This window comes from Sebastes umbrosus, chromosome 18 (genome assembly GCF_015220745.1).
Source record: "Sebastes umbrosus isolate fSebUmb1 chromosome 18, fSebUmb1.pri, whole genome shotgun sequence".
In the NCBI taxonomy this organism is placed as follows: domain Eukaryota; kingdom Metazoa; phylum Chordata; class Actinopteri; order Perciformes; family Sebastidae; genus Sebastes; species Sebastes umbrosus.
The window spans coordinates 16697282-16722196 of record NC_051286.1 but is presented as its reverse complement, the minus strand read 5'-3'; the positions used below and the strand labels follow the sequence as shown (position 1 = coordinate 16722196).

Below are 24915 nucleotides of genomic sequence, written 5' to 3'. Positions count from 1 at the left end.
TATTACCTCAGTAAACATTGTAAACATGAGTTTATGGTCTCAATCGCTAGTTTCAAGTCTTCTTCAATACAGCATGATGTTCATTTATTAAATTATGGTCCCATTTAGAGTCAAATAGACCATAAAGCAGGGTATGCTTTAGGGCGTGGCTACCTTGTGATTGACAGGTCGCTACCACGGCGTTGTCCGGTCTGGGAGTTGTCCGTGTTTTCGTCTTACAACTTTAACCCTTTCACAGTGTGTTGTCAATTCATGGAAGTTAATTATAACTTATTTGGTCGCCTAAAAATGTCTTATTCAGCGTTCGGTTGTACTTAGCTTCACCCTCTCGTGTCACTTCTGGTTGCAATAAAACAAGATGGCAACGGCCAAGATGCCAAACTCGAGGCTTCAAAACGGCAGTCCACAAACCAATGGGTGACGTCACGGTGACTACGTCCACTTCTTACATATAGTCTATGGTAAAATCAGCACATTACTGGACTCATTCCTGGCTAGGACCAGTAACTTCCTGGAGTCATGGCGTCACTACTAGCTAGCTGTTTCCAGTCCGAGCTAACTCTCTCCCGGCTATAGTTTCATATTTACCGTACAGACATGAGAGTGGTAATGATCTTCTCATCCAACTCAAGGCGAGAAAGCGAATAAGGGACTCTCCCAAAATGTAGAACTATTAATTTCACATCAGACTGTTGAGCAAAAACAGGAATAATATTATTGCGTTATAATAAGCTTAAGTGTTATTGTAAACACTTCCTGATTAGATGGATTTAGCAGCGAGTTGGAATTTATCATGGTGCAATCTTAGTGGCTAGAATGTAATTATAATTTGAAAAGAATTAAAGGAGTCTATAGATGTGATTTATAACCATAATTACACCATAATTTATTCTTTGCATGACTAAACTGCATTATTTCACCATGCTGTATGTAGTGCACTGACAGAGAAATAATAAAAACTAATATAACTTAAGATAAGATAATCCTTCATTAGCCGCACAGCGGGGACATATGCTTAGAGGTTGTTTTAATTTTGTTTTCATGCTCACAAACACTCCACTACACAAGCCTTTCAGCATGCACATAAAATGATTCTGCCTCAGATGATTTCTTCCTTTGTCCCTCGAGGGTCAAGATAACCCTCTTCTGATGACCAAAAGCCTGTGTTACAGATCATGAAAATGGCAAGCGAGCATCTTGGCAGCAGTACATACAGTGAATTTAGAGGAGAAGTCATCGTTGCATGGGAAAGGGATGCTTTCTTTGTTGAGAACCGGCCAGAGAAAACCCTGCCTGGGCCCAAAGGAGCAGCTGGGGGAAATACTGAGTCACAAATAACACATACACAAACTCCCTCCCGCAGCAGTCCTGACTGCTTTTTTTTATTAACAGTGGTGTCTAGACAGAGTTCAGCACAAAATGGGTTATGAGTCAACCCAGCCTGCTGTCCACACAGCCTGAGGAGAGAACGTAAATGGCGTTTCCTCGGCCTCTGAGGGCACGACCGACAGAGTAACTACAGGAGAGAAAGCCCCTCTTCTCAGCCACACACACACTGGAAGACCCCCCCTAGACCTGCTGGTTCACCAAACATATCAAAGTGTCAGTTCCAGTCCCGCCGGAAATTAATGAAAAGAAAGCACAAAAGGTGAAGGCCGGAGAGAGTGTAAAGGAAAGGAGAACAAAAAGATGCAGTAATGGATGTAGCCAGCTATCACAAGACACATCAGTAGAAGAACAACAAAGAGCTTTATTGAGAATTATTTGTACAGAGACTAAGCGTAGTCACAGAGGTCGTAAAGACAATTAAGTGAAACATTTTACAATAACAGAGAAATTGTCTGGAAGTTATCTTTGGAAGCACACTGCTACTGTGCGGGAGCACTGTTCATATACCTTTTTAAGAAGACATTACAATAGCCATGTTTCCATTCAACCTTCAAGCAAATTTTAAGGGAAATTTTGAAATGTCACAAAAAAGATATGCAAATTAGGCGCATTTTATAGGTTTGGAGTGAATAAACTCTGCTACAGTGTACATGGTTATAGATTGAACAACAGCAACAGTAAACTAGTTAAACATTAGATCCACCTCAACCAACGACATTAAAAAACTGCTTATCATTTATGCATCAGTAACAGTTACTTCAAGATATAATATATAATCATATACTGTAACAGTCACAGGGGCATTTTTCTGCATTTTTTCATAGTTGAAGTGTATTTTGCTGATAATACTTCTGTACTACTAATATGTGTATTTGCTTTCTTGCCGAGAGTTAGACGAGAACATTCTCATCCAACAAAATGTCAAACTTTTCCTTTACGTATCATTTTCAATGCATAACTTTTACTTGGAGTATTTTTACAGTGTGGTATTATTGCTGATAATAACACTTTTGACCGTGAAATTACAAAAGCCCATTTATCATAAAGCAATATAAGATATACATTATATCTTTCTTTTTTAATAATGTTAATGTGTTGTAATTTGCATATGTTTAAAGTGACATGTTGCAATGTCTCATCACAGTTTACTGGAGGCAAAAATATATACAATATACAAAAAAAAATATTACAGAGGTAAAATAGTCTGCCTGAAAATGTTTCTAGACTCCAGTGGTCACAAACAAAATATAGAAGAATAAATTAATGAATGATTTTACACATCTGCTTGGATTATCCGTCCAGCACACTCTCCCTCTCTCTTGTCTGTCTATGTCTCTCTGTTGCTAAACATTGGAGACAAACATTTTTCTATTATATCTATTTGTACAGCTCTGGCTGAAGACCAGTTATAATCAGCACACAGTTGAATTTGAGGGGAGACTTTGCATAACCTCAAAAATCACCATTAAACCACAAATCTTGTGCAGCTCTCTGTGACAAATGAAAGAACCACACCCTCAAAGTGCGTATCAGCGTGAGATCTTTGACTAAAAACACCTTTTTGTTCCACAAGAACAAAAATGATTTTTTTCTAAGCGTATCATCATCGAGGTTCTTCACTCTTTGGTGTTTTTTTTATCGATCATACTATATCAAATGATTAGACTTCCTGCAACTGCTCTTCTGCATTAACAGTATGTTCCCTTTTTCGGCAAAAAGTGCACATGTTTCTAGAAGCAAACGCATAGAGGAGTGGATTCAGGCAGCTATTCAAAAATATCAGTGTTCCAACAATGTTCCAGCTGGCCATGCAGAACTTCAACAGGCCGTCATTTTTGAGCAAAATTGCTGCCACATTGAGCACATTTGTGATATGATATGGTACCCATAGGATGAAGAACGTCACGATGATACTTGTCACCAGCCGGGTCGTCTGTGGGTTGCTGAAGAAAACCGCCTGGTTCACTTTTCTGTGGAGGCCGCTGTATGCAATTATCACGACAATAATTGAAACAAATCCCGGCAGAGACTCTGCCAGCAGGACGGCTATCTGCTGGGCCGGGGAAGAGTAGTGAGATTGGCAGATTGTCCAGTTCTGGTATGTGGTCAGCTGTTGAACCACTAAAGGAGGAATGGACAGGATCATCGCAACCAGCCAGAGCCGAACCAGCAGCCTCCTCTTTCCTACCTGACTGTAGCCCCTCTGTGGGTACACCACCTGCAGGTAGCGCTGGACACTCAGCGCCGTCACAGTCAGCAGGCTACTGTAAATGCTGCAGTACGTGAGATACTTCATGAGCTTACAGGTCACCAGGCCGAGGGTCCAGCTGTGCAGTAAAATGTAAATCAACAGCGGCAGGGTGAGCAGGCAGAGCAGGTCTGATATGGCCAAATTCAGCATCAAACTCTGGCTCGGAGTGGACAGGTGCTGCCAGTTTGGTCTGAGGATGATCACAGCGATGTTTCCAGGAACTCCCAGCAGGATGCAGAAGGACAGCACTATCGCAGGGATGAGACCCCTGGACACCCAGTAGGCAGGAGATGGATGTCCAGGAGAGGATGTGATGTTAGAAGGGACAACAGAGGAGTTGAGTTGTTCCATGCTGCAAACTTGCTGGTACACAAGCTCAATGTTTAGCGCTGAGTGAGTGAAGATGGAGACAGTCTGTCAGAGTACCAAAGATGACTCCACTATGATGCGTTAAAAGAGGAACGAATTACAAATGAACTGATAAATGACAATGAACTGAAGTCCTGTCTGGATATCACACTTCCTTCATAGCTGGCTGGTTTTGCATAGCTTCATATTCTGAGGCATTTTTCCATATTCTGTTTCCTGCACAGGGAGCTTTCACCACAACACCTCCAGTGAAGAAAAAAATACAACCTGAACACTACTTTTCATATCTAGATATACCGCAACAGTGACGACTCTACATATTCTTGGACATGATGTCAAAGCAAAAGCATTTTCCACACAATAATCCCAATGTGTTTCCCATCCAACATCTCTCATCATGTATATTTATCATCAAACAGTAGTGGATGTAAAACAACAAATGCTTTCTTCCTACATGCTACATATCCATTTTTTGGAAATATTGTTTAACTTGATATTTACAAGTGAAATAAAACTATTTTAATAAAACCTTGCATGTTTCTAGACTCCAGTTTTCCCAAACAAAATATAGAAGAATAAATGAATGAATGATTTTACACATCTGCTTGGATTATCCGTCCAGCACACTCTCCCTCTCTCTTGTCTGTATGTCTCTCTGTTGCTAAACATTGGAGACAAACTGTCATTCCTCTTGTTGGATGCACTCCAACACAAACATTTATTAAATCTTTTCTGTTGTTTCCTGGGACTGGATCTCTCCCTTAAAAGCTAAGATGCTTAGATAGACAATGCCATTATCAGAGAGAGAAGTGCTGGATAAAGCTTGTTTACAGTCTTACTACACACACATCCACATTAAAAAAAAAAAATACATTTATGATGAAGTAGAAGAAAAATATTTCTGGAGATTATGATTTAAATTCACTAAAAATAAATTGTATCGTAAACGCAATAGAATCTATTATTTCCATGTTGAATTTTTAGACTCTTTGTCTGATTAATTTTTCTATTACATCTACTTTTACAGCTCTGGCTGAGGACCAGTTATAATAAGCACACAGCTGAATTTCAGAGGAGACTTTGCATAACCTCAAAAAGTATCATTAAACCACAAATCTTGTGCAGCTCTCTGTGATAAATGAAAGAACCACACCCTCAAAGTGCGTATCAGCGTGAGATCTTTTGACTAAAAACACCTTTTTGTTCCACAAAAACAAAAATGATTATTTTCTAAGCGTATCATCATCGAGGTTCTTCACTCTTTGTTGTTTTTTTTATCGATCATACTATATCAAATGATTAGACTTCCTGCAACTGCGCTTCTGCATTAACAGTATGTTCCCTTTTTCGGCACACAGTGCACATGTTTCTAGAAGCAAACGCATAGAGGAGTGGATTCAGGCAGCTATTCACAAATATCAGTGCTTCAACAATGTTCCAGATGTCCACGCAGAACTTCAACAGACTGTCGTTTGTGAGTGAAATTGCTGCCACAGCGAGCACATTTGTGATATGATATGGCAACCACAGGACAAAAACTACCACAATGATACTTGTGACCAGTCGGGTCGTCTGTGGGTTGTTGAAGAAAGCCGCCTGGTTCACTTTTCTGTGGAGGCCGCTGTATGCAAATACCACGACAATAAATAAAACAAATCCCGTCAGAGACTCTGCCAGCAGGACGGACATCTGCTGAGTCGGAGAAGAGTAGTGAGGTTTGCAGGTTGTCCAGTTCTGGTATGTGGTCAGCTGTCGAACCACTAAAGTAGGAATGGACAGGATCATCGCAACCAGCCAGAGCAGAACCAGCAGCCTCCTCCTTCCTACCTGATTGAAGCACCTCTGCGGGTGAACCACCAGTAGGTAGCGCTGGACACTCAGCGCCGTCACAGTCAGCAGGCTACTGTAAACGCTGCAGTAAATGAGATACACCAGGATCTTACAGGTCACCAGGCCGAGGGTCCAGCTGTACAGTAAAGTGTAAATCAACAGCGGCAGGGTGAGCAGGCAGAGCAGGTCTGATATGGCCAAATTCAGCATCAAACGCTGGCTCAGAGTGGACAGGTGCTGCCAGTTTGGTCTGAGGATGATCACAGCGATGTTTCCAGGAACTCCCAGCAGGAAGCAGAAGGACATCACCATCGCAGGGATGAGACCCCTGGAGACCCAGGAGGCAGGATATGGATGTCCAGGAGAGGAGGAGATGTTAGAAGGGACAACAGAGGAGTTGAGTTGTTCCATGCTGCAAACTTGCTGGCAGACAAGCTGAATATTAAGCGCTGAGTGAGTGAAGATTGAGACAGTCTGTCAGAGTACCGAAGATGTTCCCCTTTGATGTGTTAAAAGAGGAACGAATTACAAATGAACTGATTAATGCTAATTTACTGAAGTCTTGTCTGGATATCACACTTCCATCATAGCTGGGCCCTACTTCTCATAACTAGATATACTGCAACAGTGACGACTCTATTCTTCGACATGATGTCAAAGCGAAAGCATTTTCCACACAATAATCCCAATTTGTTCCCCAAATGACATGTTTTTTTTGTGGGCACTTTAAGGACTAATTGTCCATGTTGGCTTAAAATGTGAGATTCAGAGTTCACTTTTGATCTTAGAAACAGCAGCTGACAAAAGACTTGTTGTGACTTTTGGCGTTTCCTCGGCCTCTGAGGGCACGACCAACAGAGTTACTACAGGAGAGAGAAAAAGCCCCTCTTCTCAGCCACTCACACACTGGAAGACCCCCCCTAGACCTGCTGGTTCACCAAACATATCAAAGTGTCAGTTCCAGTCCCGCCGGAAATTAATGAAAAGGAAGCACTAAAGGTGACGGCCGGAGAGAGTGTAAAGGAAAGGAGAACAAAAAGATGCAGTAATGGATGTAGCCAGCTATCACAAGACACATCAGTAGAAGAACAACAAAGAGCTTTATTGAGAATTATTTGTACAGAGACTAAGCGTAGTCACAGAGGTCGTAAAGACAATTAAGTGAAACATTTTACAATAACAGAGAAATTGTCTGGAAGTTATCTTTGGAAGCACACTGCTACTGTGCGGGAGCACTGTTCATATACCTTTAAGAAGACATTACAATAGCCATGTTTGCATTCAACCTTTAAGCAAATTTTAAGGGAAATTTTGAAATGTCACAAAAAAGATATGCAAATTAGTCGCATTTTACAGGTTTGGAGTGAATAAACTCTGCTACAGTGTAGTTTGTACAGAAGTTGGAGCTATAGGTGACGCATGGCTGTAATCCGCCAATAAGAAGAAATAGAGGTTGCGAACTGGAAACGAAACAAGTCAGCCTTCCGTCTAACCATCTACGAGAGAAAAATGGAGAGAGGTCTTCAGGAATTTGTTTCAATTGGTCAAGTTTTAATTGTTCTTTCATGTCAGCTAGTATTGATCATGTTTCATGTTGTCTGGAGACGAAGACAAGCATTGACACATTATTGGAATATCTGAGAAGGCGCCGACAGCGGAAACAGCTGATCAGTCATGTGAGTTAAATGTTCGCTACGTCAGAATTTATTTGGCAAAGGTGTTTCCATAATCCATTTAGAGCATCAACTCTTTTTTGATAATCTTTCTATTATATCTATTTTTACAGCTCTGGCTGAGGACCAGTTATAATCAGCACACAGTTGAATTTGAGGGGAGACTTTGCATAACCTCATAAATCACCATTAAACTGCAAATCTTGTGCAGCTCTCTGTGACAAATCAAAGAACCACACCCTCAAAGTGCTTATCAGCATGAGATCTTTGACTAAAAACACAATTTTGTTCCACAAGAACAAAAATCATCATCGATCATACTATATCAAATGATTAGACTTCCTGCAACTGCGCTTCTGCATTAACAGTATGTTCCCTTTTTCGGCACACAGTGCACATGTTTCTAGAAGCAAACGCATAAAGGAGTGGATTCAGGCAGCTATTCACAAATATCAGTGCTCCAACAATGTTCCAGCTGGCCATGCAGAACTTCAACAGGCCGTCGTTTTTGAGCGAGATTGCTGCCACACCAAGAACATTTACGATATGATATGGCACCCACAGGACAAAAAATACCACGACGATACGTGTGACCAGCCGGGTCGTCTGTGGGTTGTTGAAGAAAACCGCCTGGTTCACTTTTCTGTGGAGGCCGCTGTATGCAAATACCACGACAATAATTGAAACAAATCCCGGCAGAGTCTCTGCCAATAGGACGGATATCTGCTGGCCCGGGGAAGAGAAGTGAGGTTTATAGGATGTCCAGTTCTGGTATGTGGTCAGCTGTCGAACCACTAAAGCTGGGATGGACAGGATCATCGCAACCAGCCAGAGCAGAACCAGCAGTCTCCTCCTTCCTACCTGACTGAAGCACCTCTGTGGGTACACCACCTGTAGGTAGCGCTGGACACTCAGCGCCGTCACAGTCAGCAGGCTACTGTAAACGCTGCAGTAAATGAGATACGCCAGGAGCTTACAGGTCACCAGGCCGAGGGTCCAGCTGTACAGTAAAGTGTAAATCCACAGCGGCAGGGTGAGCAGGCAGAGCAGGTCTGATATGGCCAAATTCAGCATCAAACGCTGGCTCAGAGTGGACAGGTGCTGCCAGTTTGGTCTGAGGATGATCACAGCGATGTTTCCAGGAAATCCCAGCAGGAAGCAGAGTAACAGCACCATTGCAGGGATGAGACCCCTGGAGACCCAGGAGACAGGATATGGATGTCCAGGAGAGGAGGAGATGTTAGAAAGGACAACAGAAGAGTTGAGTTGTTCCATGCTGCAAACTTGCTGGCAGACGAGCTTAATGTTTTGCGCTGAGTGAGTGAAGATGGAGACAGTCTGTCAGAGTACCGAAGATGTTCCCCTTTGATGTGTTAAAAGAGGAACGAATTACAAATGAACTGATTAATGACAATGAACTGAAGTCCTGTCTGGATATCACAAGTTCGATCATAGCTGGGTGGTTTTGCATGGCTTCATTATCTGATGCATTTTTCCATATTCTGTTTCCTGCACAGGGAGCTTTCACAACAACACCTCCAGGGAAGAAAACAATACAACCTGAGCCTTACTTTTCATATCTAGATATACTGCAACAGTGACGACTCTACATATTCTTTGACATGATGTCTAAGCAAAAGCATTTTCTACACAATAATCCCAATTTGTTTCCCATCCAACATCTCTCATCATATATATTTATCATTAAACAGTAGTGGATGTAAAACAACAAATACTTTCCATTTTTGGAAATATTGTTTAACTTGATATTTACAATTGATATTCAAATATTTTTTTTTTTTTTTTTTTATTTTTTGGGGTGATTTTTAAGCATTTATTGATAGGACAGTGGATAGAGTGTTGGAAAGGGGGAGAGAGAGAAATGACATGCGGAAAGGACCATAGGCCGGATTCGAACCCAGGTCCACCGCTGCTAGGACTGAGCCTTGGCGATACATTGGCGCTCGCTCTACCGACTGAGCTAACCAGCCGCCCAATATTCAAATATTTTAATAAAACCTTGCATGTTTCGACAAAATAATCTCCCCTCATGGTCCTTTTAGTAGCTGTTTAGTAGCCGTTCTAAAGCCTTCAGTCACATCATATGATCTTTTTTAGTTTTGACACTTGTCATGGAAATGTTCAAATTACATTTTTTTTTTGTGGGCACTTTAAGGACTAATTGTCCATGTTGGCTTCAAATGTGAAGTTCACTTTTGACCTTAGAAACAGCCGCTGACAAAAGACTTGTTGTGACTTTTGGCGTTTCCTTGGCCTCTCAGGGCACGACCAACAGAGTTACTACAGGAGAGAAAGCCCCTCTTCTCAGCCACACACATACTGGAAGACCCCCCCTAGACCTGCTGGTTCACCAAACATATCAAAGTGTCAGTTCCAGTCCCGCCGGAAATGAATGAAAAGGAAGCACTAAAGGTGACGGCCGGAGAGAGTGTAAAGGAAAGGAGAATAAAAAGATGCAGTAATGGATGTAGCCAGCTATCACAAGACACATCAGTAGAAGAACAACAAAGAGCTTTATTGAGAATTATTTGTACAGAGACTAAGCGTAGTCACAGAGGTCGTAAAGACAATTAAGTGAAACATTTTACAATAACAGAGAAATTGTCTGGAAGTTATCTTTGGAAGCACACTGCTACTGTGCGGGAGCACTGTTCATATACCTTTAAGAAGACATTACAATAGCCGTGTTGGCATTCAACTGTTGAGCGAATTTTAAGGGAAATTTTGAAATGTCACAAAAAAAGATATGCGAATTAGTCGCATTTTACAGGTTTGGAGTGAATAAACTCTGCTACAGTGTAGTTTGGTCAGAAGTTGGTGCTATAGGCGTAATAAGAAGAAGAAATAGAGGTTGCGAACTGGAAACAAAACAAGTCAGCTTTCCGTCTAACCATCTACGAGAGAAAAATGGAGAAAGGTCTTCAGGAATTTTTTTCAATTGGGCAAATTTTAATTGTTCTTTCATGTCAGCTAGTATTGATCATGTTTCATGTTGTCTGGAGACGAAGACAAGCATTGACACATTATGGGAATATCTGAGAAGGCGCCGACAGCGGAAACAGCTGATCAGTCATGTGAGTTAAATGTTTGCTACGTCAGAATTTATTCGGCAAAGGCGTTTACATAATCCATTTAGAGCATCAACTCTTTTTTGACAAATGCAAAAACCAGCTCAAGCGAGCGTCAACATTTTTTTTTCCGAAGATGAGGAAGTTTTATTGAATTATGGCGTTTTCATACAGCTTTTCTAATGCAATATTTCAAAATGGGAATAAATATATGTGAATGGCAACACAGCTAATGACCAACATAATATGAGCACAGTCATACTAAGAGTGGATAAGAAACATTGAGCTTATAAAAATATGTTATATGGTTATAGATTGAACAACAGCAACAGCAAACTAGTTAAACATTAGATCCACCTCAACCAACGACATTAAAAAAACTGCTTATCATTTATGCATCAGTAACAGTTACTTCAAGATATAATATATAATCATATACTGTAACAGTCACAGGGGCATTTTTCTTAGGGGCATTTTTCTCATTTTTTCATAGTTGAAGTGTATTTTGCTGATAATACTTCTGTACTACTAATATGTGTATTTGCTTTCTTGCCGAGAGTTAGACGAGAACTTTCTCATCCAACAAAATGTCAAACTTTTCCTTTACGTATCATTTTCAATGCAGAACTTTTACTTGGAGTATTTTTACAGTGTGGTATTATTGCTGATAATTACACTTTTGACCGTGAAATTACAAAAGCCCATTTATCATAAAGCAATATAAGATATACATTATATCTTTCTTTTTTAATCATGTTAATGTGTTGTAATTTGCATATGTTTAAAGTGACATGTTACAATGTCTCAACACAGTTTACTGGAGGAAAAATTATATAAAATATACAACAACAAAAAAAGTTACAGAGGTGAAATAGTCTGCCTGAAAATGATTCTAGACTCCAGTGGTCCCAAACAAAATATAGAAGAATAAATGAATGAATGATTTTACACATCTGCTTGGATTATCCGTCCAGCACACTCTCCCTCTCTCTTGTCTGTCTATGTCTCTCTGTTGCTAAACATTGGAGACAAACTGTCATTCCTCTTGTTGGATGCACTCCAACACAAACATTTATTAAATCTTTTCTGTTGTTTCCTGGGACTGGATCTCTCCCTTAAAAGCTGAGATGCTTAAATAGACAATGCCATTATCAGAGAGAGAAGTGCTGGATAAAGCTTGTTTACAGTCTTACCACACACATCCACATTAATAAAAATAAATACATTTATGATGAAGTAGAAGAAAAATATTTCTGGAGATTATGATCTAAATTCACAAAAAGGAAACTGTATTGTAAACGCAATAGAATCTATGATTTCCATGTTGATTTTTAGACTCTTTGTCTGATTCATTTTTCTATTATATCTACTTTTACAGCTCTGGCTGAGGACCAGTTATAATCAGCACACAGTTGAATTTCAGAGGAGACTTTGCATAAACTAAAAAATTATCATTAAACCACAAATCTTCTGCAGCTCTCTGTGACAAATGAAAGAACCACACCCTCAAAGTGCGTATCAGCGTGAGATCTTTTGACTAAAAAAACCTTTTTGTTCCACAAAAACAAAAATGATTATTTTCTAAGCGTATCATCATCGAGGCTCTTCACTCTTTGGTGTTTTTTTTATCTATCTTACTATTTTATATCAAATGATTAGACTTCCTGCAACTGCGCTTCTGCATTAACAGTATGTTCCCTTTTTCGGCACACAGTGCACATGTTTCTAGAAGCAAACGCATAGAGGAGTGGATTCAGGCAGCTATTCACAAATACCAGTGCTCCAACACTTCTCCGGCTGTCCATGCAGAATTTTAACAGGCCGTCGTTTTTGAGCAAGATAGCTATCACACCGAGCACATTTGTGATATGATATGGCACGCATAGGATGAAGAACATCACGATGATACTTGTGACGAGCCGGTTCGTCTGTGGGTTGTTGAAGAAAGCCGACTGGTTCACTTTTCTGTGGAGGTCGATGTATGCAAATACCACGACAATAATTGAAACAAATCCCAGCAGAGACTCTGCCAGCATGACGGCTATCTGCTGGGCCGGGGAAGAGAAGTGAGCTTTGCAGGTTGTCCAGTTCTGGTCTGTGGTCAGCTGTTGAACCACTAAAGTAGGGATGGACAGTATCATCGCAACCAGCCATAGCAGAACCAGCAGCCTCCTCCTTCCTACCTGATTGAAGCACCTCTGTGGGTACACCACCTGTAGGTAGCGCTGGACACTCAGCGCCGTCACAGTCAGCAGGCTACTGCAAATGCTGCAGTATGTGAGATACTTCATGAGCTTACAGGTCACCAGGCCGAGGGTCCAGCTGTGCAGTACAATGTAAATCAACAGCGGCAGGGTGAGCAGGCAGAGCAGGTCTGATATGGCCAAATTCAGCATCAAACTCTGGCTCAGAGTGGACAGGTGCTGCCAGTTTGGTCTGATGATGATTACAGCGATGTTTCCAGGAACTCCCAGCAGGAAGCAGAAGGACAGCACTATTGCAGGGATGAGACGTCTGGAGTCCCAGTAGGCAGGAGATGGATGTCCAGGAGAGGAGATGTTAGAAGGGACAACAGAGGAGTTGAGTTGTTCCATACTGCAAACTTGATGGCAGACAAGCTCAATGTTTAGCGCTGAGTGAGTGAAGATGGAGACAGTCTGTCAGAATACCAAAGATGACTCCACTATGATGCGTTAAAAGAGGAACGAATTACAAATGAACTGATTAATGACAATGAACTGAAGTCCTGTCTGGATATCACACTTCCTTCATAGCTGGCTGGTTTTGCATGGCTTCATTCTCTGAGGCATTTTTCCATATTCTGTTTCCTGCACAGGGAGCTTTCACCACAACACCTCCGGTGAAGAAAAAAATACAACCTGAACACTACTTTTCATATCTAGATATACCGCAACAGTGATGACTCTACATATTCTTGGACATGATGTCAAAGCAAAAGCATTTTCCACACAATAATCCCAATGTGTTTCCCATCCAACATCTCTCATCATGTATATTTATCATCAAACAGTAGTGGATGTAAAACAACAAATGCTTTCTTCCTACATGCTACATATCCATTTTTTTGGAAATATTGTTTAACTTGATATTTACAAGTGAAATAAAACTATTTTAATAAAACCTTGCATGTTTCTAGACTCCAGTTTTCCCAAACAAAATATAGAAGAATAAATGAATGAATGATTTTACACATCTGCTTGGATTATCCGTCCAGCACACTCTCCCTCTCTCTTGTCTGTCTATGTCTCTCTGTTGCTAAACATTGGAGACAAACTGTCATTCCTCTTGTTGGATGCACTCCAACACAAACATTTATTAAATCTTTTCTGTTGTTTCCTGGGACTGGATCTCTCCCTTAAAAGCTAAGATGCTTAAATAGACAATGCCATTATCAGAGAGAGAAGTGCTGGATAAAGCTTGTTTACAGTCTTACTACACACACATCCACATTAAAAAAAGCTCTCTGTGACAAATGAAAGAACCACACCCTCAAAGTGCGTATCAGCGTGAGATCTTTTGACTAAAAACACCTTTTTGTTCCACGAGAACAAAAATGATTTTTTTCTAAGCGTATCATCATTGAGGCTCTTCACTCTTTGGTGTTTTTTTTATCGATCATACTATATCAAATGATTAGACTTCCTGCAACTGTGCTTCTGCATTAACAGTATGTTCCCTTTTTTGGCACACAGTGCACATGTTTCTAGAAGCAAACGCATAAAGGAGTGGATTCAGGCAGCTATTCACAAATACCAGTGCTACAACAATGTTCCGGATGTCCATGAAGAGCTTCAACAGGCTGTCGTTTTTGAGCAAAACTGCTGCAACTTCGAGCACATTTGTGATATGATATGGTACCCATAGGATGAAGAATGTCACGATGATACTTGTCACCAGCCGGGTCGTCTGTGGGTTGCTGAAGAAAACCGCCTGGTTCACTTTTCTGTGGAGGCCGCTGTATGCAATTATCACGACAATAATTGAAACAAATCCCGGCAGAGACTCTGCCAGCAGGACGGCTATCTGCTGGGCCGGGGAAGAGTAGTGAGATTGGCAGGTTGTCCAGTTCTGGTCTGTGGTCAGCTGTTGAACCACTAAAGCAGGGATGGACAGGATCATCGCAACCAGCCAGAGCAGAACCAGCAGCCTCCTCCTTCCTACCTGATTGAAGCACCTCTGCGGGTGCACCACCTGTAGGTAGCGCTGGACACTCAGCATCGTCACAGTCAGCAGGCTACCATAAACGCAGCAGTAAATGAGATACTTCATGAGCTTACAGGTCACCAGGCCGATGGTCCAGCTGTGCAGTAAAATGTAAATCACCAGCGGCAGGGTGAGCAGGCAGAGCAAGTCTGATATGGCCAAATTCAGCATCAAACTCTGGCTCAGAGTGGACAGGTGCTGCCAGTTTGGTTTGAGGATGATCACAGCGATGTTTCCAGGAACTCCCAGCAGGAGGCAGAAGGACAGCACTATCGCAGGGATGAGACCGGTGGAGACCCAGGAGGCAGGAGATGGATGTCCAGGAGAGGAGATGTTGGAAGGGACAACAGAGGAGTTGAGTTGTTCCATGCTGCAAACTTGCTGGCAGACAAGCTCAATGTTTAGCGCTGAGTGAGTGATGATGGAAACAGTCTGTCAGAGTACCGAAGATGACTCCACTATGATGTGTTAAAAGAGGAACGAATTACAGAGGAACTGATTAATGGCAATGAACTGAAGTCCTGTCTGGATATCACACTTCCATCATAGCTGGGCCCTACTTCTCATAACTAGATATACTGCAACAGTGACGACTCTATTCTTTGACATGATGTCAAAGCGAAAGCATTTTCCACACAATAATCCCAGTTTGTTCCCCAAATGACATGTTTTTTTTGTGGGCACTTTAAGGACTAATTGTCCATGTTGGCTTAAAATGTGAGATTCAGAGTTCACTTTTGACCTTAGAAACAGCAGCTGACAAAAGACTTGTGACTTTTGGCGTTTCCTTGGCCTCTGAGGGCACGACCAACAGAGTTACTACAGGAGAGAAAGCCCCTCTTCTCAGCCACTCACACACTGGAAGACCCCCCCTAGACCTGCTGGTTCACCAAACATATCAAAGTGTCAGTTCCAGTCCCGCCGGAAATTAATGAAAAGAAAGCACTAAAGGTGACGGCCGGAGAGAGTGTAAAGGAAAGGAGAACAAAAAGATGCAGTAATGGATGTAGCCAGCTATCACAAGACACATCAGTAGAAGAACAACAAAGAGCTTTATTGAGAATTATTTGTACAGAGACTAAGCGTAGTCACAGAGGTCGTAAAGACAATTAAGTGAAACATTTTACAATATCAGAGAAATTGTCTGGAAGTTATCTTTGGAAGCACACTGCTACTGTGCGGGAGCACTGTTCTTATACCTTTAAGAAGACATTACAATAGCCATGTTTCCATTCAACGTTTAAGAAAATTTTAAGGGAAATTTTGAAATGTCACAAAAAAGATATGCAAATTAGTCGCATTTTACAGGTTTGGAGTGAATAAACTCTGCTACAGTGTAGTTTGGTCAGAAGTTGGAGCTATAGGTGACGCATGGCTGTAATCCGCCAATAAGAAGAAATAGAGGTTGCGAACTGGAAACAAAACAAGTCTGCTTTCCGTCTAACCATCTACGAGAGAAAAATGGAGAGAGGTCTTCAGGAATTTGTTTCAATTGGTCAAGTTTTAATTGTTCTTTCATGTCAGCTAGTATTGATCATGTTTCATGTTGTCTGGAGACGAAGACTAGCATTGACACATTATGAGAATATCTGAGAAGGCGCCGACAGCGGAAACAGCTGATCAGTCATGTGAGTTAAATGTATTGTGAATCAAATGATTAGACTTCCTGCTACTGCGCTTCTGCATTAACAGTATGTTCCCTTTTTCGGCACACAGTGCACATGTTTCTAGAAGCAAACGCATAAAGGAGTGGATTCAGGCTGCTATTCACAAATACCAGTGCTTCAACAATGTTCCGGCTGTCCACGCAGAACTTCAACAGGCCGTCGTTTTTGAGCGAGTTAGCTGCCACACCGAGCACATTTACGATATGATATGGCACCCACAGGACAAAAAATACCACGATGATACTTGTGACCAGCCGGGTCGTCTGTGGGTTGCTGAAGAAAACCGCCTGGTTCACTTTTCTGTGGAGGCCATTGTATGCAAATACCACGACAATAATTGAAACAAATCCCGGCAGAGTCTCTGCCAGCAGGACGGCTATCTGCTGGGCCGGGGAAGAGAAATGAGCTTGGCAGATTGTCCAGTTCTGGTATGTGGTCAGCTGTCGAAACACTAAAGCTGGGATGGACAGGATCATCGCAACCAGCCAGAGCAGAACCAGCAGCCTCCTCCTTCCTACCTGACTGAAGCACCTCTGTGGGTGCACCACCTGTAGGTAGCGCTGGACACTCAGCATCGTCACAGTCAGCAGGCTACCATAAAGGCCACAGTAAACGAGATACGCCAGGATCTTACAGGTCACCAGGCCGATGGTCCAGCTTTGCAGCAAAGTGTAAATCCACAGCGGCAGGGTGAACAGGCAGAGCAGGTCTGATATGGCCAAATTCAGCATCAAACGCTGGCTCAGAATGGACAGGTGCTGCCAGTTTGGTCTGAGGATGATCACAGCGATGTTTCCAGGAACTCCCAGCAGGAAGCAGAGTAACAGCACCATTGCAGGGATGAGACCCCTGGAGACCCAGGAGGCAGGAGATGGATGTCCAGGAGAGGAGGAGATGTTAGAAGGGACAACAGAGGAGTTGAGTTGTTCCATGCTGCAAACTTGCTGGCAGACAAGCTGAATATTTAGCGCTGAGTGAGTGAAGATGGAAACAGTCTGTCAGTGTACCGAAGGTGTTCCCATTTGATGTGTTAAAAGAGGAACGAATTACAGAGGAACTGATAAATGCTAATTTACTGAAGTCTTGTTTCGATATGACACTTCCATCATAGCTGAGCCTTACTTTTCACATCTTGATATACCGCAACAGTGACGACTCTACATATTCTTAGACATGATGTCAAAGCAAAAGCATTTTCCACACAATAATCTCAATTTGTTTCCCATCCAACATCACTCATCATATATATTTATCCTTAAACAGTAATGGATGTAAAACAACAAATGCTTTCTTCCTACATGCTACATATCCATTTTTTTGGAAATATTGTTTAATTGGATATTTACAATAAAAAAATATATATTTTAATAAAACCTTGCATGTTTCGGCAAAATAATCTCCCCTCATGGTCCATTTAGTAGCTGTTTAGTAGCCGTTCTAGAGCCTTCAGTCATATCATATGATCTTTTTTAGTTTTGCCACTTGTCATGGAAAAGTTCAAATTACATGTTTTTTTTGTGTGGGCACATTAAGGACTAATTGTCCATGTTGGCTTAAAATGTGAGATTCAGAGTTCACTTTTGACCTCAGAAACAGCAGCTGACAAAAGACTTGTGACTTTTGAGAAGCCCTTAAACTGGTCAGGAAAATGCAAAGCAGCAACGGGGCAACCTCCATCTGCTGATGAAGATCATGTGATCCAATCGAAAGCGCTCAAAATGCTGTACCCAAGGCCAAGGATGAACATTGAACCTCAACTTGCTTAGCTTATTTGCAATAGAAACCTGTCGGTGATTTACTCTAATGAATCCTGCCATCCACAAACATCATCTATTAGTATGATAACAGTAGTAGTTGAGCCTATGAATGATGTGTGTGTGCTGGTATCATTTCCACATTTTGACTATTTGCCTGATTCATTCAAACCTCTATTTTTACAACTCTGGCTGAGGACCAGTTGTAATCAGCTCACAGTTGGTTTGAGGGGAGATGTTGCTTAACCTCAAAATCATCATTAAACCACAAATCAAGCACATCTCTCTGTGACAAATGAGAGAACAACACCCTAGGACTGTGTGTCAGCATGAGATCATTCATCTAAAAACACCTTTTTTCAGTTCAACAAGAACAAAAATCATTTCTATAGTATCTTTTATCATCATCATTGAGGTTCTTCACTGATATTTGGTGTTTTTTTCATCGATCATACTATATCAAATGATTAAACTTCCTGCAACGGCCCCTCTGCATTAACAGTATGTTCCCTTTTTCGGCATAAAGTGCACATGTTTCTAGAAGCAAATGCATAAAGGAGTGGATTCAGGCAGCTATTCACAAATACCAGTGCTCCAACAATGCTCCAGCTGTCCTCGCAAAACTTCAACAGGCCGTCATTTTTGAGTGAAATTGCTGCCACAGCGAGCACATTTGTGATATGATATGGCACCCATAGGACAAAGAACGTCACGATGATACTTGTGACCAGTCGGGTCGTCTGTGGGTTGTTGAAGAAAGCCGCCTGGTTCACTTTTCTGTGGAGGGTGATGTATGCAAATACCACGACAATAATTGAGACAAATCCCGGCAGAGACTCTGCCAGCAGCACGGCCATCTGCTGGGCCGGGGAAGAGAATTGAGCTTGGCAGGTTGTCCAGTTCTGGTCTGTGGTCAGCTGTCGAACCACTAAAGCAGGGACGGACAGGATCATCGCAACCAGCCAGAGCAGAACCAGCAGCCTCCTCCTTCCTACCTGATTGAAGCACCTCTGTGGGTACACCACCAGTAGGTAGCGCTGGACACTCAGCGCCGTCACAGTCATCAGGCTACTATAAAGGCAGCAGTAAATGAGATACGCCAGGATCTTACAGGTCACCAGGCCGATGGTCCAGCTTTGCAGCAACGTGTAAATCCACAGCGGCAGGGTGAGCAGGCAGAGCAGGTCTGATATGGCCAAATTCAGCATCAAACGCTGGCTCAGAATCGACAGGTGCTGCCAGTTTGGTCTGATGATGACCACAGCGATGTTTCCAGGAACTCCCAGCAGGAAGCAAAGGACCAGCACCATCGCAGGGATGAGACCGGTGGAAACCCAGGAGGCAGGATATGGATGTCCAGGAGATGAGGAGATGTTAGAAGGGACAACAGAGGAGTTGAGTTGTTCCATGCTGCAAACCTGCTGGCAGACAAGCTGAATGTTCGCTGAGCGAGTGATGATGGAAATTGCGCAGTCATTCAGAGGAACAAGATGTTCCCCTTTGTTGTGTTCAAAGAGGAACGAATAACACAGAAACTGTTTGATGCCAATGAAATCTTTCCAAATGTCACGTTTCATCATGACGACATGGTTTTGCAAGTCTTCATTAACTCCTTCTGTTCACATCTTACCTCAAGGGCCGCACTTCTGTGTCTGAACCTTGTAGCCTCAGTACTGGGGTCCCTCAGGGTTTTGTTTTGGGTCCCCTGCCCTTTTCTCTTTACACCAAGTGACTTGGCTCTGTTATTCATATACATGGCTTTTTCCTATATGCAGATGATACGCATGAATTTTTGCGTATCTGGCTGACATCTCTCTGTTCTGTGGAAGTCTGCACACAATCTGAAGCTCAACTTTGACAAGACCGAGCTGCTCTTGCTTCCACAGAGGTTATCTCCTGTCTATGACCTCTGCATCAACATTGAGAACTCTGTGGTGTCCCCGGTTTGGACCCCAAGGAACTGGGTGTGACACTAAATGACCAGCTGACAACCCGCTCTTGCAGATTCATTTTCCACAGCATCAGGAGGATATGTTCTGTCCTCACCCAGGAGGTGACGCAGAGACACCGAGATACCTGAACTCCCTCGCTTGGGGCAGAAACTCACTCCCAACCCGGTGGGCGCAATCCACCGTTCTCCAGCAGAGAACCATAGCCTCAGACGGGGAAAGCAGGGCTTGGCTCAGGCTGTGTTCAGCAGGGGAGGAGAACTGTGGACCCGGACTGGGGATATTGTCAAACGGTGGAAAGAGCCTACACCCGAACGACACGTCCGAAAGCTCTGAACATTGTTTAGTTGTCTTGGCTGACATGCCTCTTTAGTGTCGCGTGGAGGTCGGGGACAATGCCTGTGGAGTTGCAGACCAGAAATAAAGTTTATTCTAGGGTGCTGAAAAGGAGGCTCCAACCGATTGTCGAACCTCAGATCCAGGAAGAGTAATGTGGATAACGTCCTGGCCATGGAATATATATATATATATATATATATATATATTCTTACTTTAAGGACTTCTTGTACATGTTGACCAAAAATTTGAGGTTCAGAGTTCGCTCTTCACCTTGGAAACAGCTGTTGACAAAGGACTTCTTGTGACTTTTGAGAATCCGTAAAAGTTCTCTGAAAAACGCCAAGTGACAACGGGTCAAACTCCATCTGCTGATGAAGATCATGTGATAAGATCGAAAGCTCCAGAAAGCTCTCAGAATGCCGTTTCCAAAGCCAAGGATGAACTTTGCATCTCTTATCGAATCTCATATTATATAAACTTCACTCTAACTAAACCCTGCTATCTTTGCAAATGCAAAAACATCATCTGTCAGTCTAACAGTAATAATTGAGCCTTTGATTGATGTGTGTGTGCCTGTAGGTGCATGTGTGTGTGTGTGTGTTGGTGTTACAACATCTTATCAAGGAGGAAGGAGGAGTTTCTGCTCTGAATGAACTCTTGTTGCACCAGGCGGAGAAACACTTGTCAAAATAAACCAACAGGGGTTAATATACAGGCTCCCCAGATCTGAGAGGTGTAGAGCCGTGTGTGTGTGCGTGTGTGTATGACACCTGGCATAAATCTAATCTTACATTTTTACCGCAAAAGCACCAAATAAACACATGCTCAAAGGCAACATTTTGTCAGTTGATCTCTCTGTAAATAGCTTTACATCTATATTAATTTCCTTCTATTGAAAGCATCACTGTTCTGTGCGTATTTCCGACGTAATCAAAATATTTGCGGAATCTGAGAAAAATACCCCAAATTCTCTCCACACGGCTCAACTCCTGACCCAGAATGTCATGTCATCACATGTTCAAAACCTTCATTCATGCTTGCCCCCTCCTGGCTGACTCCCCCCTTTCTGCCTGTTCGCTTTTTTTTTTCTGCATCAGAGTGGGATGTAGATTTCTATGAGGATCTTCTTGCACACAGCTTCTCCTCACGCTCCAGTCCTTTTTTAACCCAGTAAATGATGGAAGTCAGTCAGCTGGAAGCCGTTTCGATGGAGAGGATTTTTTATTGCTGAGACGGAGAACAATCACTGGACGATTTGGGGGTGTTTTTTTTGTAGGTAGGAATGGTTTCTTGACAATCTTTTCAAAATAAAATCACCATCAATCCTCTTGATATTGTTAACAAAAGCTATGTTTTCTCTGTTTCTTCTTTTTGATTTTAACCACTACTGTTTCCTAATTATCTTGGGTTTCAGACTGGCTTACTTCTTTTCTAAGATGCATAATATAGTATAACTCTTTGAATAAGCTAATAGAATAATATCAGACTTCTAAACTTTATTAATATCAGAAAATAGTTATGTCAAAAATGTTTTTGTGTCACTAAATATATGTTGCATGTAAAAGCGATAGCATTATCTTCATTTTGAATTATGTATACTCTGTTGCAGTTAATTTAAAATAAGATATCACAGTTCCACTTTGCTGCTGAGTGGTGTATTGTTCAGAAATTGAGCTTGTGTGCCCTCTGCTGGCCATATAACATATAAAAGCAACATCAGTGCTACTAGTATGAGCTGTGACAACATGCATAGGATTTTTCTCTTGGGCTGATTAAAAGTTAATATACGTTAAGAGGCTTGGATCCATGGTATTTCTCTCTAACACCTTGGTTTCTTTTCAGTGGGATGGGACTCAATCACTTCCTGTGTCTGCTGCTCTGTGCAGCAGCCCTGACAGTTTCTGGAGTTTTTGGTAAAGATGAGAACAGCGAGGCTCACAGGTGGACCAGACAGAGCCTCCCGGTGCTGCTGGACACACACACCGAGCCCCTAAACACGCCTTTGTTCAGAGGGCAGGAGGAGGATGAAGAAGAGAGAGGAGGGACAAAGACACTCTGCGGAATCGAGTGTCAAAGCAGCCTCCCACTTATTGACCACACTGAGCAAGAGAGGATTCTGGGATATGAGACAATGTATGAGAATGGCACTCGCACGCATACAGATATCAGTTTGCAGGGTTTCAACAAGACGTCTGCGGGAACACCAACCCACTCACCGGCTCGCACCCGCAGAAAACGACAGGTTTACGGAGCAGATGGACGCTTTGTGATCTCAGATTCTCATTTCGTCACCAACTATCCTTTCTCCACCGCTGTTCGTCTCTCCTCCGGCTGCTCCGGAGTCCTAGTATCTCAGAAACACGTGCTAACAGCGGCACACTGCATCCATGATGGGAGGGACTACCTGGAGAGTGCCAGAAGGCTGAGAGTAGGGGTGTTGCAGCTCAAGACTAAAAGAAGAGGGGGCAGGAGGAGAGGAGGGTGGCAGAGGGGTGGGAGGAAAGGAGACAGGGAGAAAGGTGAGGAGCAGATCATGGAGGAAGGTGAGGAGCAGAATAGTATAGATGGAGATGTAATTCGAGGGAGAAAGGGAGGCAAAGGCAGGAGGCGCAGAGGAAGAAAAGAGGGTGTAGCTGATTATGGGAATATAGGTGAGTTGGAGAGAGGAGGAGGAGGGAAACAAAGAAGTCTCAGCCGTATACGACGTAGTGCTGAACCCAGGAAGCAGCCCGTCTTTCGTTGGACACGAGTCAAACAAACTAGAATCCCTCAAGGATGGATCCAAACCAAGAGCTCCACCAGCTCAGTGTCCCCCGACTACGATTACGCCCTCCTGGAGCTGAAGCGACCCCTCAAACAAAAGTACATGGAGCTGGGAGTGGCGCCCTCCTCCACTCCCCTGGCACGGATCCACTTCTCAGGCTATGACTCTGACAAAAGCCTGCTGGACGGGCGCGGAAACGAGAAGGTGGTTTACCGGTTTTGTTCGGTGACAAACGAGTCTGACGATTTGATGTACCAGCACTGCGATGCGCAGCCGGGTGCCACGGGTGCAGGTGTTTACGTTCGTCTGAGACAGGGAGTGGGAGACGCAGACAGGAAAGGGAAGTGGAGGCGGAGGGTGATTGGGGTGTTTTCAGGCCATCAGTGGGTGGAGGTGGAGGGAGGTGAGCAGAGGGACTTTAATGTTGCAGTGCGGATTACTCCACCCAAATATGCCCAGATCTGTCACTGGATTCATGGAGATCCAAGTCTCTGTAAAGAGGTTTGACTGCAAAGCGATGGATCTAGAAAAATATCTGTTGAAACTTATAAGGAGACTCAAAGATCTGGGTCTGTGTGTATAAAACTTTTTTTAAAAAGACTTTTGAATGGTCCTAAACTTTGACTTATGAGTTGAATTTATTTCAGTAAAAAGTAGGACTTAGAAGCTTTGTACAAAGAATCTAACTTTTAGTGAATCTTAAATGCAGACTGCAGTGTTGTCAATTAAGGACTACAATCATGTCTACCCAAAATGCACTTCCTCAAGCACTAAAACAGCCAATAGCACGCCTCCAAAGGTTATGTTAGGTTATGTTATGGGTCATGGCTGCATCACAGCTTAAAGTTTATAGAAGATATTTCCCCAACAGCTATAATGACAATATTAATATGTAAATATTAAATAAGGTAAAAAAGGATATCGTAACCATTTTAAGAGATACTCATCAGTGGAGGTCCCATAAAAAAAGTTTTTATGTGAATTAAAGGTGCTATTGATAACATTGATAACATTCAGCCACTAGATGTTGCATTCTCTCTCCCTCGTTCCATTGCATTTACTTCACAACAGGTCGTTGCCAGACACTTACCGTCAATTTCAGCCATTTATTTGTTTTTTCCTCACTAACTTGACGACCCAGAGATACCACGTGATACCAGCGTTGTTTTACTGTTGACTCACAAGCCTTGTTAGAAGTGAGAATCGAACATTATCCTCCACAGAGATAAACAAAACATTCATTTTGGACCTGCCAAATTTTTTAAAATGATTAATTCACAATCATAATAATTTTCAGGAATAGCAATACTTTTATTCGACACCTTTCGAAAGGCTCCGTGGATGTATTTTTTTTTAATATATATATATATATATATATATTTCAACATAAAAATCAATAAGACCTTTAAGTACATATTTAATTGTTTATTTTTCCCCAAATCAAACAGCACATTTTCACCATCATATCACAAGCTTTTTCATGTTGTATGAGTTGTATTAGGACAGATGCATCTTAATTTATCACCATACATTTCCAAAATATGGAAAGTGTGTAGCCACTGCCTCTGCTGGTCACTCTTAACTAATGTAGCAGGGACCTCTGGAGAACCGGGACCA

At 42.3% G+C, this 24915-nt stretch overlaps 8 protein-coding genes across 10 annotated transcripts; 1 reads left to right on the top strand and 7 right to left on the bottom strand.

The window, feature by feature from the left end:
* Window positions 1-1536: 1536 nt before the first annotated feature.
* Window positions 1537-4187, bottom strand: LOC119477437 (leukotriene B4 receptor 1-like). The gene is made up of 2 exons (XM_037751527.1): window positions 4161-4187; window positions 1537-4054 (listed from the first exon to the last, which is right to left on the bottom strand). The coding sequence occupies exons 1-2, from the start codon at window positions 4185-4187 to the stop codon at window positions 3050-3052; spliced, it is 1032 nt and encodes a 343-aa protein (XP_037607455.1). The 3' UTR covers window positions 1537-3049.
* An 807-nt stretch (window positions 4188-4994) lies between these two features.
* On the bottom strand, window positions 4995-6424 carry LOC119477436 (leukotriene B4 receptor 1-like). Its single transcript, XM_037751526.1, has 2 exons — window positions 6419-6424; window positions 4995-6313 (listed from the first exon to the last, which is right to left on the bottom strand). Exons 1-2 carry the CDS (start codon window positions 6422-6424, stop codon window positions 5309-5311), a joined length of 1011 nt encoding a protein of 336 aa, XP_037607454.1. The 3' UTR covers window positions 4995-5308.
* An 868-nt stretch (window positions 6425-7292) lies between these two features.
* LOC119477435 (leukotriene B4 receptor 1-like) lies at window positions 7293-9090 on the bottom strand. Its single transcript, XM_037751525.1, has 2 exons — window positions 9084-9090; window positions 7293-8825 (listed from the first exon to the last, which is right to left on the bottom strand). The coding sequence occupies exons 1-2, from the start codon at window positions 9088-9090 to the stop codon at window positions 7846-7848; spliced, it is 987 nt and encodes a 328-aa protein (XP_037607453.1). The 3' UTR covers window positions 7293-7845.
* Window positions 9091-12256: 3166 nt separating this feature from the next.
* On the bottom strand, window positions 12257-13391 carry LOC119477434 (leukotriene B4 receptor 1-like). The gene is made up of 2 exons (XM_037751524.1): window positions 13365-13391; window positions 12257-13258 (listed from the first exon to the last, which is right to left on the bottom strand). Exons 1-2 carry the CDS (start codon window positions 13389-13391, stop codon window positions 12257-12259), a joined length of 1029 nt encoding a protein of 342 aa, XP_037607452.1.
* A 724-nt stretch (window positions 13392-14115) lies between these two features.
* LOC119477433 (leukotriene B4 receptor 1-like) lies at window positions 14116-15369 on the bottom strand. Its single transcript, XM_037751523.1, has 2 exons — window positions 15364-15369; window positions 14116-15257 (listed from the first exon to the last, which is right to left on the bottom strand). The coding sequence occupies exons 1-2, from the start codon at window positions 15367-15369 to the stop codon at window positions 14256-14258; spliced, it is 1008 nt and encodes a 335-aa protein (XP_037607451.1). The 3' UTR covers window positions 14116-14255.
* Window positions 15340-17490, bottom strand: LOC119477432 (leukotriene B4 receptor 1-like; the record flags this gene model as incomplete). The annotated part of the gene is made up of 1 exon (XM_037751522.1): window positions 15340-17490. A coding segment is annotated over one exon (996 nt), but the record flags the coding sequence as incomplete, so codon positions are not given.
* LOC119477431 (leukotriene B4 receptor 1-like) lies at window positions 17440-19826 on the bottom strand. Its single transcript, XM_037751520.1, has one exon. It carries the CDS (start codon window positions 19824-19826, stop codon window positions 18714-18716), a length of 1113 nt encoding a protein of 370 aa, XP_037607448.1. The 3' UTR covers window positions 17440-18713.
* Window positions 19827-21615: 1789 nt separating this feature from the next.
* LOC119476971 (serine protease 23-like) lies at window positions 21616-24384 on the top strand. Of its 3 annotated transcripts, none has more exons than XM_037750702.1 (2): window positions 21616-21802; window positions 22370-24384. In XM_037750702.1, exon 2 carries the CDS (start codon window positions 22381-22383, stop codon window positions 23803-23805), a length of 1425 nt encoding a protein of 474 aa, XP_037606630.1. In that variant the 5' UTR covers window positions 21616-21802; window positions 22370-22380; the 3' UTR covers window positions 23806-24384. The 3 variants fall into 3 exon arrangements, with proteins under 3 accessions (XP_037606630.1, XP_037606631.1, XP_037606629.1); XM_037750703.1 differs by having other exon boundaries at window positions 21616-21806; window positions 22377-24384; XM_037750701.1 differs by having other exon boundaries at window positions 21616-21810; window positions 22377-24384.
* Window positions 24385-24915: the final 531 nt, after the last annotated feature.